The following is a 16,931-nucleotide window of genomic DNA, read 5'->3' on the forward strand; positions in this document are numbered from 1 at the left end:
TGGATTTTGATAGGGATTTGTTTATTATGCGTCAAACGACTCTTAAGGATTAAGCCCTGATAGGAAAGTCTATCCAGACTATACATTAACTTATTCCGCAACAGCTATAGGAACAAGTTTCTCAAGGGACACTTGTGGGAAATTGGAAGAGATCTTTAATTTCCAAACTTTTACATACTGTAAATATTTGTTCTTACTAAACAGCATAGGTTGGTATTTTACCACTGTAAAACAAGAGTTACAAGTTTAAAAAAATACAATGACATTTTTAAAAAAGTTTAAAAAAATCATCAAATTGAATCAATTATTTCCAAATCGTTCTGCGCGTTTCCTCTTCTTTGCCTGAAATGGGGGGGAAAACTGAACATGTAAGGAACATTCTACATAAATGTTGTCATGTGTGCCAAATGTATACAGAAGAGCATATACAGAATTCATTATAAATTGTGACTCCACAGAATCAGGATTTCTATTTGTGGTATATGCATGTGTAACAATAAATAGATCTTTCTTAAAATTGGTGAATTATTACTTGAATGATGAGTGGTGGTGAGGAAACAAACATTACAGAGTATCAAGTCAGTATGAAGACTACCAGACCTGATACCTGCAACATTAAAACTACAAGCATCATCCATATACTACCGTTCAAAAGTATGGGGTCAAAACAAATGTCCTTGTATTTGAAAGAAAAGCATATCTTTTGTCCATTAAAATAACATAAAATTGCTCAGAAATACAGTGTAGACAATGTTAATGTTGTAAATGACTATTGTTGCTGGAAACAGCTGATTTTTAATGGAATATCTACATACAGTATATCACAAAAGTGAGTGCCCCCCCTCACATTTTTGTAAATATTTGAGTATATCTTTTCATGTGACAACATTGAAGAAATGACACTTTGCTACAATGTAAAGTAGTGAGTGTACAGCTTGTATAAGTGTACATTTGCTGTCCCCTCAAAATAACTCAACACACAGCCATTAATGTCTAAACCGCTGGCAACAAAAGTGAGTACACCCCTAAGTGAAAATGTCCAAATTGGGCCCACTTAGTCATCGCTCTCACACTCCTTCATACTGACTGGTCACTGGAAGTTCAACATGGCACCTAATGGCAAAGAACTCCCCGAGGATCTGAAAAAAAGAATTGTTGCTCTACATAAAGATGGCCTGGGCTATAAGAAGATTGCCAAGACCCTGAAACCGAGCTGCAGCACGCTGGCCAAGACCATACAGCGGTTTAACTGGACAGGTTCCACTCAGAACAGGCCTCACCATGGTCGACCAAAGAAGTTGAGTGCACGTGCTCAGCGTCATATCCAGAGGTTGTCTTTGGGAAATAGACGTATGAGTGCTGCCAGCATTGCTGCAGAGGTTGAAGCTGCCAGTTGAGGACTTGTGAGGCGTCTGTTTCTCAAACTAGACACTCTAATGTACTTGTCCTCTTGCTCAGTTGTGCACTGGGGCCTCCCACTCTTTCTATTCTGGTTCGAGACAGTTTGCGTTGTTCTGTGAAGGGCGTAGTACACAGCGTTGTACGAGATCTTCAGTTTATTGGCAAATTCTCGCATGGAATAGCCTTCATTTCTCAGAAGAAGAATAGACTGACGCGTTTTTAACCATTCTGAGCCTGTAATCGAACCCACAAATGCTGATGCTCCAGATACTCAACTAGTCTAAAGAAGGACCGTTTTATTGCTTCTTTAATCAGAACAAGTTTTCAGCTGTGCTAACATAATTGCTAAAGGGTTTTCTTATGATCAATTAGTCTTTTAAAATTATAAACTTGGATTAGCTAACACAACGTGTCATTGGAACACAGGAGTAATGGTTGCTGATAATGGGCCTCTGTACGCCTATGTAGGTAATCCATTAAAAATCAGCCGTTTCCAGCTACAATAGTAATTTATAACATTAACAACGTCTACACTGTATTTCTGATCAATTTGATGTTATTTTAAAATGGACAAAAAAAATTGCTTTTCTTTTAAAAAAAACATTTCTAAGTGACCCCAAACTTTTGAATAGTAGTGTATATGAGATCTAGTCATTTGATGACTTAGTTATTCATAACCATATTGCATGCTAGACAACATAACAGCAGAACTAAGCAAAAATACTGTAACTGCTTGTCATTGCTGGATGACTATATAGGTCATCGACAAAAGCTCAGATATTCTCTGGAATTCATTTGTGTATATTCAAGGAAACATCACAATCATTCCATTATTTTTATTTTTTTTAACTATCAAGGTAAAAACTTTGAACTGTAAAGGTAGACTCTAGGCTTGTATACCCCTATGAACTATGGACATTTTCCAAAATATGGATTTTGGTTCTGTGGAAAGAAAGCCATAATATACGCTTGTAAATGATGACTCGCAATACATTTACCCAACAGATTTTCACATCTATTGACTCAAAATAGGTTTACAATATCAATTAAATGTTTGCCTTTGAAACACTGGCTAAATATTGAGGTATTGCCCAATTACAGTTCCTTCAGAACTAGGCAATTCTTCGTTCTTTCTGTTCTAGAACATTCTAATAGCGACTTGCAAAACATTCTAACACCCCCCTCCCTCCCCAATCCACAACAATGTGAACATTCCGTTCACTTATTTTGAATGTTTCTCACAGCAGTGTTTGATCACTTGAAAGTCAGTCCGACCAGCTCTTTTGGCAACAACAGGTCATAGCCCAGGAACATGAAAACAAAACCTTTTGTACCTCACAATCTTCAGCCCCAACTGCAGCAGCAGCGGTGAGAATCCCAAACCTCTCCTTCCTCTTTTTCAGTTTCTCGTCAACTTCAACCTGCAACACAACATCAGACAAGGATGAGGAGACTTCCAAATGGCGTTTCGAAAAAGCAACAAACAAATGACATTACATTGAATAAGGGTGGAGAAAAATACCCCCAAATTCTCAGTGTGAATTTCTAAGATTAAAAGGCTGAAAATCTGGTGGCCTGGTGAATAATTTTAAAAGGTTATGCGAGGACACAGCAAGCTTTCCTCACACACTGCGTTCTGGCAAGAGATTGCCAACTAGAACAAACTGACAGATTCCAGGTCACTGGTCAAACCTCCAAAAACACAACCCCGAGGTCGGCTCCATCCCAATCTCCATCCCGGAAACCAAAGTGAGGAGCAGGAGGGGCTGAGTGGGATGCCCCATACAGCTGCAACAGTGATGGTCCAGCTTTAGGCTGCATCCAGATATTCTCCACCCTTCTCCAAAAGTGTGCACTTGCACACTCACTATCATGGATTTAAGAATTTGCATATACGGAATTAAGGAAGTTCCTGATCTTTGTTCTGCAACAATACTACACAGCAAATTGGCTAGTGTTACCTTGTGTTGATTTTCAGTGTAACATTTCTAGTGTTGATTCAGTTGTTAAATTAACACTCATGTGTAAAATAACCAGTATTAAACCAAAACTACACAATCATATTTCCTCATGCTCCATTGCAGGTAGATTTTTTGAATCATTTGTTTCAATATCTGTTTTTGCATGTACACTGTTTGATTAATTATTATTATTAATTATATTATTATCGTATGTTACTCAAATATAAACATACATTTTTTAAACTACAGTGCATTCGGAAAGTATTCAGACCCCTTGACTGTTTCCACATTTTGTTACATTATAGCCTTAATCTAAAATTGATTAAATATTTTTTCCCCCATCTACACACAATACTCCATAATGACAAAGCGAAAACAGGTTTTTAGAAATATTTGCAAATGTATATATATAAAAAAATATTTACCTAAGTATTCAGACCCTTTGCTTTGAGACTCGAAATTGAGTTCAGGTGCATTTTGTTTCGATTGATCATCCTTGAGATGTTTCTACAACTTGATTGGAGTCCACCTGTGGTAAATTCAATTGATTGGACATGATTTGGAAAGACATACACCAGGTCCCACAGTTGACAGTGTATGTCAGAGCAAAAACCAAGCCATGAGGTCGAAGGAATTTTCCGTAGAGCTCCGAGACAGGATTGTGTCGAGGCACAGATCTGGGGAAGCGTACCAAAACATTTCTGCAGCATTGAAGGTCCCCAAGAACACAGTGAACTACATCATTCTTAAATGGAAGAAGTTTGGAACCACCATGACTCTTCCTAGAGCTGGCCCCTGGCCAAACTGAGCAATCGGGGGAGAAGGGCCTTGCTCAGGGAGGTGACCAAGAACCCAATTGTCACTCTGACAGAGCTCTAGAGTGCCTCTGTGGAGATGGGAGAAGCTTCCAGAAAGATAACCATCTCTGCTGCACTCCACCAATCAAGCCTTTATGGTAGACTGGCCAGACGGAAGCCACTGCTCAGCAAAATGCTCATGACAGCCCGCTTGGAGTTTGCCAAAAGGCATACCCAAGAAGACTCAAGGTTGTAATTGCTGCCAAAGGTGCTTCAACAAAGTACTGAGTAAAGGGTCTGAATACTTATGTAAATGTGATGTTTAATTTTTTTTTTACATTTCTAAACACCGTTTTTTGCTTTGCTTTTATATGGTATTGTGTATAGATTGATGAAAAAAATCATATTTAACCCATTTTAGAATAAGCCTGTAACGTAACAAAATTAGGAAAAAGTCAAGGGGTCTGAATACTTTTCGAATGCACTGTAGTTCAATCTCTTACTTGTACTTATTGCACCGGTTACTGAAATGGTTGTTCCAGTTAAGATGGTTTAGGTAGTCTCATATCTTAGTCTTCCCAACCTGGCAGTTATTCTGAATGCAGGTTGCAGGTGAATATAAATTTAAAATGTTGGATATCCCCACCCTGGCTGGATTCCAATAGGAATTACATATCACTTGCAAGCCATGATAATGTGGCCTGAAGGCCACATCAGGCCTGAAAACCATGAATTTAAGGCCTTCCTAAATACTTGTTGTATTGCGTTAAATAATACAAAAATGTATTAACATATAAGAAATATGCAAATAAGGCTTTACACTAAGTAATGTGTTATCTTAAAAGTGAAAAGTATAGACACTTGACCAGTGTTAAATTTACGCAATGGCGGCAGATCCGACTTTTCTCAAACCTTTTTTTCTTCTGCATATGTGTTTATTCTCTACTTTACGCACACTCTGCTCTAGCGAATGCTGCTCATTTAATAAAGTTGGATCAAAACTGAATCAATGTCTATAAGATCACATAATGATAGTATTCTACATAACAGAATCGAATATAATGGCATAGTATTAGGTTACTGTAAGACAAAAACACCACTGCATGTCTCTCTCACAGGGCCAAAACTCAACAACATGCACCACTCAGCTAAGTACACAGATAGGCTATGCCAGCCTTTCTCAAACTTTTTTTGTGCAAAGGACCAGCAAGGCATGGCCTTTTTTACCTCTTTGGTAAAAAATTATTGACAATCGCATGTTTATGAACACCAATTTTATTGCATTTATTTTTTACTTTACACTAAATTAATGAACATTGTATATACTTGGCTGCCTTCATGGTTTGTCGGTCTGTCTTGTACTCATGGGAAGTGTCTCTCTCTGTGCTTTCTTCAGGGGCTGTCTGTATCTGTCCTTCTGTATGGGCTGTCTTCAGAGGCTGACATTCTAAATGACAAAACAATAAATAAATAAATGTTTAGTAATTATACACAATGTAACCACAATTCAATTTTTGTAAACAAATAATCTTGCATTCTTTCAATATATACACTATTTAAAAAATATAATAGTTAAACATGTTTGACTCACCTAATCAATTTGAGATGGGTGTGCCTGTCTCTTGGACACTTGTCAAACCTCAGAGGGAAGGAGGAGAGGGATACTCTCAAAGTGTTTAACAGCCAGTCTGCTGCGATATTTTAATTTTGTTGCAGCAAGAGAGGAAAAGCTGGTCTCACATAACTATGTGGAATGAAAAGGGATTAACGTCTTCACTCCCATCTTGCTGAGTTGCTGAACAGCCAGAATGTGGAAAGGCGTCTCATTAAAATGAGCGTGTATGCCTTGGTCACAGGACAGCTCCGATAGTTTATCCTAAAGTACCGGTGACAAGCTGAGTCTCTTCAGTGTTGGTGAACAGATTACTCATCCATCGCTTTCCCGAGCGGGGATAAGATTGTGAGGGGAAGTAATCCTCGAATTTGATCAGAGTTTGGCTCAGATGTGACCCCATCAATTTAAAGCATGTGATCAATGTCCACATCCCCCTCGTCAGCCAGAGTTGAGAATAGGGGGGAACATATCGAAAATGCCTCTATCCACACTTGGTCTCTCCTGACGCCCAGCTTTTTTTTGAAAGTGGCAACTAAACTCAGCAAAAAAAGAAACGTCCCTTTTTCAGGACCCTGTCTTTCATTTCGTAAAAATCCAAATAACTTCACAGATCTTCATTGTAAAGGGTTTAAACACTGTTTCCCATGCTTGTTCAATGAACCATAAACAATTAAATGAACATGCACCTGTGGAACGGTTGTTAAGACACTAACATCTTACAGACGGTAGGCAATTAAGATCACAGTTATGAAAACTTAGGACACTAAAGAGGCCATTCTACTGACTCTGAAATACACCAAAAGAAAGATACCCAGGGTCCCTTCTCATCTGCGTGAACGTGCCTTAGGCATGCTGCAAGGTGGCATGAGGTGCAATCCATGAGGAGGAGATGGACTGCAGTACTTAATGCAGCTGGTTGCCACACCAGATACTGACTGTTACTTTTGATTGTGACCCCCCTTTGTTCAGGGACACATTATTCCATTTCTGTTAGTCACATGTCTGTGGAACTTGTTCAGTTTGTCTCTCAGATGTTGAATCTTGTTATGTTCAAACAAATATTTACACATGTTAAGTTTGCTGAAAATAAACGCAGTTGACCGTGAAAGGACATTTATTTTTTTGCTGAGTTTATATAGAAGAAGTTGGGCTGCATTTGAAATGTCTGTCTCATCTAATTGGATTGCAAAGCAATTTGATGCGTGTGCTTGGTCTAAAACCTGTGCTTCAATATCATCTGCCATATCCTGGATTCTACACGTGACATTGTCATTGAAAAGTGGTATTTCACTGATCTTTGTAGCAGCAATTGGGCCCAAAATCTCTCGGCAAGCATTAACGACTGAAGGCATGACCAACTTTTCAACGAGAGTGAAAGAAGCCTGGCACTTGGAAATGTTATGAGAGAGTAAGTATGAAGCCTTGAGTAAACTCTCGTTGTCTGTGAAAATATTGTACAGCATTTATGATTGGTTGGTCAGCTCACCTCGTTCGTTTAACCTTGAGATGTGGATGCTTTGTTTCTAAATGTCTGCACATTTGTTGGCTTCATAGCATGTTGCAGAGACAAGTCTGACATCACACAGACTGGTTTTGGCAGGCAGCTTTTATTTGAAACAAATCCAAACTTGATGTAGCATGGGGCGTACTATCAAGTGAATGGATGATACTTTTTTGCCTCAGTGGACCTAAAAAATGAACCTTCTTTCACATTAAAATACTAATCTAGTTGCTTTTGTTTAGAGCAGGCCATGGTTAACTAAAAGGGAGAGCAAGAGCATGCAGGCTGCACAGCAGGGCTAGCTTGTGTGTGTGTGTGTTTGGTGTGCTATACTTTGTCATGGCAACACAATTTGTTTACTGCAGCATGCATAGTTAAGTAGGCCTATGGCAAGAATTTAGTCAAGACAAATATTCCGGGGACTGACAAGCATTCCTCCACGGACTGGCGCAGGTCCCCGGACCAGGGTTTGAGAAGGGTTATGCTACACCTTGTTAACGTCATCTGCTCTGAAATTCACTCACTGTACATCATTCAAAACACTGTAGACTAGTTCGAAACACTGTATAACTCAAGATCTAAATGCATATCCCCATGAAACTGATTGAGATCAAATGGTTGATATGCTGACGCTGCATGGACGTTTCACCAGTAAAGCTTGAATTATCATTCACAAATCGACAGTGAGAAATGTGAAAGGAGACCAAAAATGTGTGCGTAAAGTAGAGGTAAAGAAACATGCGCAGAATGTGATCCGCATATAAAAAAATCTGGAAAAAGTTGGATCCCCAGCCACAGCCTTAAATTTAACACTGTCTGTGTTGATTTAACACTGGAGAATTTTCTGCGTTGCTTAAAAGATTAACCAAGGTGAATAATTGCTTTTGAAGACGGATACGGAGTAGGTTGCTCTACCACCAGAATTGTTGAAATAAGAAAATTAAGTTGGTCAAAGTTTCATTATTTTCTGAAGTTAACATTTGTGGCCGATATACTGCTTTGCTTAATTCAACTGCATGTCATTGCAATTACAATTCTGTGCACTGTGGTTTCAAGTGAAGATTACAAGGCAAAGATTAGAAGCAGAAATATATAAAAGCTACATTTTGGTGCCGAAACCCAGACTAAAGAGTATGGCACCCAGATGCAAAATATTTCTCTACGGAGCCTAATATACTGACAATTTAAGTTGCCACTTGATTTACCATTCAAGTTATGTCCAAAAGAGTGGGATTACACATGCAATTCTCAAAATCAGGATTTGCCATAGATTGGAGAATTTAAAAAACGAATCTTTGCTTGCACATTGACTTTTCCTTTCCAGTTACTTGACACAACATTTTCACAAAATACTACTAAAGAACACAATCATGGACTGAGAGGATATGTTTGTCAAAATATTGAGTAGAGGGAAGGGGTTGGTTTATGAAAAGGGTTGTGCATTTCTTAAAGGCCTGCACAGTCAGTGAAAGGCTCTGTGGGGTCTCCATAGTTCACATGGCAAACTCTCAAAAACTGTGTGTGTGGGGGGGGGGGGGGGGGGGGGGGTTGTCCCCCTGCCCCTGTCATGCCTTAAGCAGAGGCCAGTGTTGACATAGTGCTGGCCAATCTAATTTTGATTGTCAGGAGCAGGGAATGGCGATCCCCCCCTTCACCCCCTTGAGATCATCAAGTTCATTTCTCAGGCTGCGGTGTTATTTTTTTGTGCCCCCCCCCAGGCCTCTCTATCCTCCCTCTCTCTTTCTATTCACAAAGCCATTCTAGAACAGCTTGAATTAGTGACAGTTATTATTCAGACTGATGAGTAAAAACTCAGAGGATACAACAGTTTAGCTAAATGCAAAGAAGTGGGGGGGAAAGGAATCGGTCAGAGACAAGATGATGGGTATAATACTTCAACTCTTTTAGTATAAAGTCACTTTATCCACCAATAACAACCATGCCAACAGAAACACTAAAATCCGAAAGTTTTCAGACATCACTATTTCTGATTAATAGAAGCTGACAGAGTTGACGATCATCTCTGTAGTTCCCTTTGGGAAAGACAGGGATGACATCTGAAATTCTGAGGGAGATGAAATTGTGACATGTCAAGGAGCCTTCATTGTTTTCCCAGATCTGTATGGCCAGAGAGGACAGATGGCCCTCTATACAAAAGTGTGTGCGTACATTTGAGTATGTGTGGTTCCATACACTTTGTGGGCAAAAAGGGTATTATCATTCCAGATTCAAATGCACATAGAGCTGAGAGTCTGGCCAAGCCCCCTTCTCCTTAAAAATCCCATGTAAATGATGGTCCTTCAGATGAGTAGACAATTGCCTTGTCTACAGTGCCTTCAGAAATAATTCATACCCCTTGATTTATTACACATTTTGTGTTACCGCCTGAATTCAAACATTTTTTTTCATTCTCACCCATCTACACACTATACCCCATAACGACAAAGTCAAAACATGTTTAGAAATGCACAAATCACAAGTATTCACACCCCTTTGCTATGAGACTCCAAATTGAGCTCAGGTGCATCCAATTTCCTTTGATCATCCTTGAGATGCCACTACAAATTGATTGGAGTCCACCTTTGGCCAATTCAATTGTTTGGACATGATTTTAAAAGAAACACTTGTCTATATAAAAGGTTCCACAGCTGACAATGCACGTCAGAGCAGAAATTATACCAAGGAATTGTCCATAGACCTCCAGGATAGAAATGTGATGAGGCATATATCTGGGGAAAGGTATAAAACAATTTCTAGTGTTCAAAGTTTCCAAGAGCACAGTGATTTCCATCATTGGGAAATGGAAATGTTTTTTTTTTAAGCTCTCCTAGCTTTTCCATTGAGGAACTGAGGCAAGCACACTTGCAGTTTGTTTGGAACACAGCCCTGCATCCCCACCATCACACAATTACTGTTGGTGTTTACGCAATCCAGAAACATTACATACATCACAATCTGGATCAGGTGGGCATAATTTTAAAGCTTATTCTATAAAATACGATCTTAGGCTTTCAAAAGGCACTGCAGACAAACATTGTAATTTTGGTGCACATAGAATGTGTCATGAGTGCATTCAAGTGCGTATTCCGCAGCTCGTTTTCTTCACAATATGTTTCTTAATTCTGTTCAGGACAACCCAGGCATGTCATCCTTGTAACTGTGGCTGAAACAAAGCAATCATAAACATTTATACTGCAAATTACATGATTTGTTTACATCCTTGTTAGTGAGCATTTCTCCTTTGCCAAGATAATCCATCAACCTGACAGGTGTGGCATATCAAGAAGCTGATGAAACAGCATGATCATACAGGTGCACCTTGTGCTAGGGACAATAACTGGCTACTCTAAAATGTGCAGTTTTGTCACACAACAAAGCCACAGATGTCACAAGTTGATAAAGCGTGCAACTGGCATGCTGACTGCAGGAATGTCCACCAGAGCTATTGCTAGAGAATTTAATGTAAATTTCTCTACCATAAGCATCGTTTTAGAGAATGTGGCAATATATCCAACCGGCTACACAACCGTAGACCACGTGTAACCACGCCAGCCCAGGACCTCCACATCCGGCTTCTTCACCTGTGGGATCGTCTGAGACCAGCCACCCGGACAGTTGATGAAACTGGGTTTGCACAACCAAATGCTCACCTTCGATGGCCACAGGCACGCTGGAGTAGTGTGCTCTTCAAGGATGATCCCGGTTTCAACTGTACTGGGCAGATGGCAGACAGCGGTATGGCGTCGTGTGGGCGAGCGGCTTGCTGATGTCAAAGTTGTGAGCAGAGTGCCCCATGGGGTTATGGTATGGGCAGGCATAAGCTACGGACAGCGAACACAATTGCATTTTATCGATGGCAATTTGAATGCACAGAGATAACGTGATGAGATTGAGGCCCATTGTCGTGCCATTCATCCGCCGCCATCACCTCATGTTTCAGCATGATAACGCACGGCCCCCGGCCTGCATACCCACGAGACATGTCACCTATTGAGTATTTTTGGGATGCTCTGGGTTGATGTGTACGACAGCATGTTCCAGTTCCCGCCTATATCCAGCAAGAGGAGTAGTACAACATTCCACAATCAACAGCCTAATCAACTCTGTAAAGGATCCCGCTGCATAATGCAAACGGTGGTCACCAGATACAGACTGGTTTTCTGATCCACGCCCTTACCTTAACGTATCTATGACCAACACATGCATATCTGTATTCCCAGTCATGTGAAATAGATTAGACCCAAATTAATTTCAATTGACTAATTTCCTTATGTGAACTAACTCAGTAAAATCTTTGAAATTGTTGCATTGATATTTGTTCACTGCATATGTATTGATTCAATAAAGTGATTTGATGTTCCAAACATACTGCTAGCTACAGTGCATTCGGAAAGTATTCAGACCCCTTGAATTTTTCCACATTGCGTTACATTACAGCCTTGTTAGAAGATGTATTACATCGTTTTTTCCCCCTCAATCTACACACAATACCCATAATGACAAAGCAAAAACAGGTTTAGAATTTTTTGCAAACTTATAAAAAGAAACTGAATTTACATACATAAGTTTTCAAACCCTTTACTCAGTACTTTGTTGAAGCACCTTTTGCAGTGATTACAGCCTTGAGTCTTTTTGGGTATATCTACAACTTCGGCACACCTGTATATGGGGAGTTTCTCACATTCTTTTCTGCAGATCCTCTCAAGTTCTGTCAGGTTGGATGGGGAGCGTCGCTGCACAGCTATTTCCAGGTCTCTCCAGAGATGTTAGATCGGGTTCAAGTCCGGGCTATGGCTGTGCCACTCAAGATCATTGAGACTTGTCCCGAAAACACTCCTACATTGTCTAGGCTGTGCGCTTAGGGTCGTTGTCCTGTTGGAAGGTGAACCTGATGTCCTGAGCACTCTGGAGCAGGTTTTCATCAAGGATCTCTCTGTACTTTGTTCCGTTCATCTTTTTCTTGATCCTGACTAGTCTCCAATGTCCCTGCCACTGAAAAACATCCCCACAGCATGATGGTTCCTCCATGATGGTTCCAGACGTGAAGCTTGGCATTCAGGTCAAAGAGTTCAATCTTGGTTTCATCAGACCAGAGAATATTGATTCTTATGGTCTGAGAGTCCTTTAGGGGCCTTTTGGCAAACTCCAAGCGGGCTGTCTGCCTTCTACTGAAGAGTGGCTTCCATCTGGCCACTCTACCATAAAGGCCTGATTGGTAGAGTGCTGCGGAGATGGTTGTCCTCGTGGAAAGTTCTCCCATCTCCACAGAGGAACTCTGCGGCGTGACCATCAGGTTCTTGGTCACCTCCCTGACCAAGGCCCTTCTCCCCCGATTGCTCAGTTTTGCTGGGAGGCCAGCTCTAGCAACAATCTTGGTGATTCAAAACTTCTTCCATTTAAGAATGATGAAGGTCACGGTATTCTTGAGGACCTTCAATGCTACAGAAATTTTTTGCTACCCTTCCCCAGATCTGTGCCTCGACATAATCCCATCTCAAAGCTCATTGGACAATTCCTTCAACCTCATACCTTGGTTTTTGCTCTGACATGCACTCAACTGTGGGGCCTTATATAGACAGGCGTGTTTATTTTCTAAATCATGTCCAAACAATTGAATTGGCCACCAGTGGACTCCAATCAAGTTGTAGTGACATCTCAAGGACAATCAAAGGAAATTGGATGCACTTTAGCTCAATTTGGAGTGTCATAGCAAAAGGGTGTGAATACTTATGTAAATTAGACTAATGTATTTCATTAAAAGAAATGTGCAACCTGTTTTCACATCGTCATTATGGGGTATCCAGGGTTCGTACAGACCGTGGCAAGTAAAACTCAAGGACTTAAGTACTTTTTAAAGCACTAATATTTACTTCCAAGGAGCATCAATTTGTAATAGTTCCTATTACGAATTTTTTTCTAGTCGCCACCAGAAGGCAGTATACCGCCACATCCGCATGAAAAAACCTAACTTACTTTTTATCATTACCTTACAAGTTCTACTCAATAATACATGTTTCACTACTTATTTAGTCACACTCAAAATTAAAGTGGAAAACCACACTACAGGCTGATCCAACTTTGATGTAATGTCCTTAAAACAAGTCAAAATGAGGCTCAGTAGTGTGTGAAGCCTCCGCGTGCCTGTATGACCTCCCTACAACGTCTGGGCATGCTCCTGATGAGGTGGCGGATGGTCACCTGAGGGATCTCCTCCCAGACCTGGACTAAAGCATCCGCCAACTCCTGGACAGTCTGTGGTGCAACGTGGCGTTGGTGGATGCAGCGAGACATGATGTCCCAGATGTGCTCAATTGGATTCAGGTCTGGGGAACGGGCGGGCCAGTCCATAGCATCAATGCCTTCCTCTTGCAGGAACTGATGACACACTCCAGCCACATGAGGTCTAGCATTGTCTTGCATTAGGAGGAACCCAGGGCCAACCGCACCAGCATATGGTCACAAGGGGTCTGAGGATCTCATCTCGGTACCTAATGGCAGTCAGGCTACCTCTGGCGAGCACATGGAGGGCTGTGCGGCCCCCCAAAGAAATGCCACCCCCCACCATGACTGACCCACCGCCAAACCGGTCATGCTGGAGGATGTTGCAGGCAGCAGAACGTTCTCCACGGCGTCTCCAGACTCTGTCACATGTGCTCAGTGTGAACCTGCTTTCATCTGTGAAGAGCACAGGGCGCCAGTGGCGAATTTGCCAATCTTGTTGTTCTCTGGCAAATGCCAAATGTCCTGCACGGTGTTGGGCTGTAAGCACAACCCCCACCCGTGGACGTCGGGCCCTCATACCACCCTCATGGAGTCTGTTTCTGACCGTTTGAGCAGACACATGCACATTTGTGGCCTGCTGGAGGTCATTTTGCAGGGCTCTGGCAGTGCTCCACCTGCTCCTCCTTGCACAAAGGCGGAGGTAGCGGTCCTGCTGCTGGGTTGTTGCCCTCCTACGGCCTCCTCCACGTCTCCTGATGTACTGGCCTGTCTCCTGGTAGCGCCTCCATGCTCTGGACACTACGCTGACAGACACAGCAAACCTTCTTGCCACAGCTCGCATTGATGTGCCATCCTGGATGAGCTGCACTACCTGAGCCACTTGTGTGGGTTGTAGACTCCGTCTCATGCTACCACTAGAGTGAAAGCACCGCCAGCATTCAAAAGTGACCAAAACATCAGCCAGGAAGCATAGGAACTGAGAAGTGGTCTCTGGTCACCACCTGCAGAACCACTCCTTTATTGGGGGTGTCTTGCTAATTGCCTATAATTTCCACCTGTTGTCTATTACATTTGCACAACAGCATGTGAAATTTATTTTCAATCAGTGTTGCTTCCTAAGTGGACAGTTTGATTTCACAGAAGTGTGATTGACTTGGAGTTACATTGTGTTGTTTAAGTGTTCCCTTTATTTTTTTGAGCAGTGTATTTCATCCATTTTGAATTCAGGCTGTAACAACAAAATGTGGAATAAGCCAAGGGGTATGAATACCTTCTGAAGGCAATGTACGTGCAGATACATGCACCACATCATTGCCCTTGCTCTGCTGTGTGCGTGCATCTTGCTAGCTGTCACTCAAATGGCAAAGGTAGGTGTTTAGAAACATTCCATTCTTATTTACAACTTTTTACTACTTCAATACACACGTGAATTTGTCCCAATAATTTGGTCCCCTAAAATGGGGGGACTATTTACAAAGAGTCCTCTAATTACCATCAAATTAAATCTGACAGTCTGCACTTTAACCTCCGTCATTTATAACTTAAAAGGGCCAAAAATAAGTAGCTACATTTTTTCAGTCCCAATACTTTTGGAGCTCACTGTAGATTAGGCTGTATAATATACAGCATCTGTAAATCTAATATAAAAACTTAAACTATTCAATTAAGTTCAGTCTAATTAACCTACAATTGTGAGAAGCACTAACAGCTGAAAGTTTATCCAAAAAAAGCATGTTCCTATATAAGATGGACTTCGCAGAGAAAATACGAATGATACACCATTACCCACAAATCATTCAGGGGAGGAGCTATAAAAAACAAAGATATACAAACGTGAATATGTGCTCAGCCCTTTCCACCCCCATTCCTAAAACCTGCAAGGCCTCTCTACAAGCTCCGCCGCAAAGAACAGTTTTCACTTGACCTGAAAGCACAACTGCAGATTGTCAAAGCTAATCTTGACAGAACAGAGAACAAATCCTACCCCAAAGACCAAAGGTGAAAGCTCAATGATATTCTGACAGGGAGGGAGGCATCAACTGAAAAACAGACCATAAAAAACAATACTACAAAACATAACACATTATGGAAAACTGTTGTGAAACTAGCTACCTTATATATTAAACGTATACATATTTCAAATAAATGAAAAAGGTAGGGATGTGATTTGCAAGCTGTCAGCTGATTACCCTACTGATGAAGAGCAGTAGGCCCCATTCTCTGTCCAGTGCCTCATGTCCCTCCCATCGCTACCCCAACGCTCCCAATACCCCATCGGAAGAGGTCTGTTGCGTTGTGGCCTCACTAAATCAATATTGTTCTAATGAGAGAACACTTGACCCCAAGCAGCCTCGGCCCCTCACGTGGGTGTCAGTGCCATAATGGGCGGCACATTTTGTTTCGCGGGAAAGCCTGGGTCATGTCAGGCCAAAATTACCTCAATCAAAACGCCAGCATCGAGACATTTGTCAAACTCATCTCAGCCCCCCCCACCCAAACACGCCTCCCTCCAACACAACTCCAGTCACACATCCATCTTGGAAAACCACAAAGACAAATGCCGTGCCCAGCTAGGCTACACCTCCGGCCTAAAACATAGGCGCACACTTAAACCTGCCACAAACCAGCTTGACCACTCACCAAAAAGGCCCCATCTCTTATCAGGGGAGTGGATCTCTAAATCTGGAAGAAAACGTTTGGCACCAGTTTGCTGATGTCACTCCCCCTAACCTGTGCTCTGTGTCCCTCAGGTGTTAGGGGGCCTAGCCTCTGACCCACTGACCTATAACACTCCCGATGTGGGTAGGTCTACAGAATAACGTCAAACACTTATCAGCCCCAGGAATGGTGCTAACTTCAAGTAGTGTGGGACAGTCTGGCGGCTAAAGGCTGAGGCAATATGTGCTGCCAAGTTCTATAAAACTAAGGCCATGAAAGGTGTACTTGTTAGTCACCCATACGCAATCTCACTATATTCATATTTTTTATAGAGTACTGAAATATTTTGTAAAATGGTACAATCGTGTTATGTTTGATCTGGCAGATAATCTTACTAATATTCATTCTTTGCACATTTTCAACTACATAATAACCAACTAATCAATTTGGCATTTAACCATCTTGCTGCTCAACTATGAGCTTAGTGAGTGTACTCTGCAGTGACCACTAGGGAGCTAGCCATCATTAGCTTGGAGACCTGTACTAGCATTAGCATCAGTCTGTAAATTACTAGTCACGACAACAGAGTGGCCCAGGGTTCTACACTAACTTTTTCAGTTGGTGGCACCAGCATGATTTGGTCTCACCAATTTTTTTAAATAATTACTAATGACCTGACCTTGTGTCCCATAATGTGCCTGCATTCCTTACAGAACCATGCTAATAATGACTAGCCATCTTTTAAATTAGCATGCCCTTGTGTTTGTACATTGATT

At 41.4% G+C, this 16,931-nt stretch overlaps 1 protein-coding gene across 2 annotated transcripts in view; it reads right to left on the reverse strand.

Annotated features, from left to right (window-relative positions):
- Positions 1–16,931, reverse strand: part of LOC129815398 (SAP domain-containing ribonucleoprotein-like) — a 53,028-nt gene continuing 36,097 nt past the window's right edge. For both annotated transcript variants that reach the window (XM_055869198.1, XM_055869197.1), the window contains exons 10-11: positions 2,736–2,822; positions 1–342 (exon numbers count right to left, since the gene is read on the reverse strand). In XM_055869198.1, the coding sequence (XP_055725173.1) occupies positions 301–342; positions 2,736–2,822 (129 nt within the window). In that variant the 3' untranslated portion in view covers positions 1–300. The remainder of the gene's footprint in view (positions 343–2,735; positions 2,823–16,931) is intronic.

This window comes from Salvelinus fontinalis, chromosome 18 (assembly GCF_029448725.1).
Source record: "Salvelinus fontinalis isolate EN_2023a chromosome 18, ASM2944872v1, whole genome shotgun sequence".
In the NCBI taxonomy this organism is placed as follows: Eukaryota; Metazoa; Chordata; class Actinopteri; order Salmoniformes; family Salmonidae; genus Salvelinus; species Salvelinus fontinalis.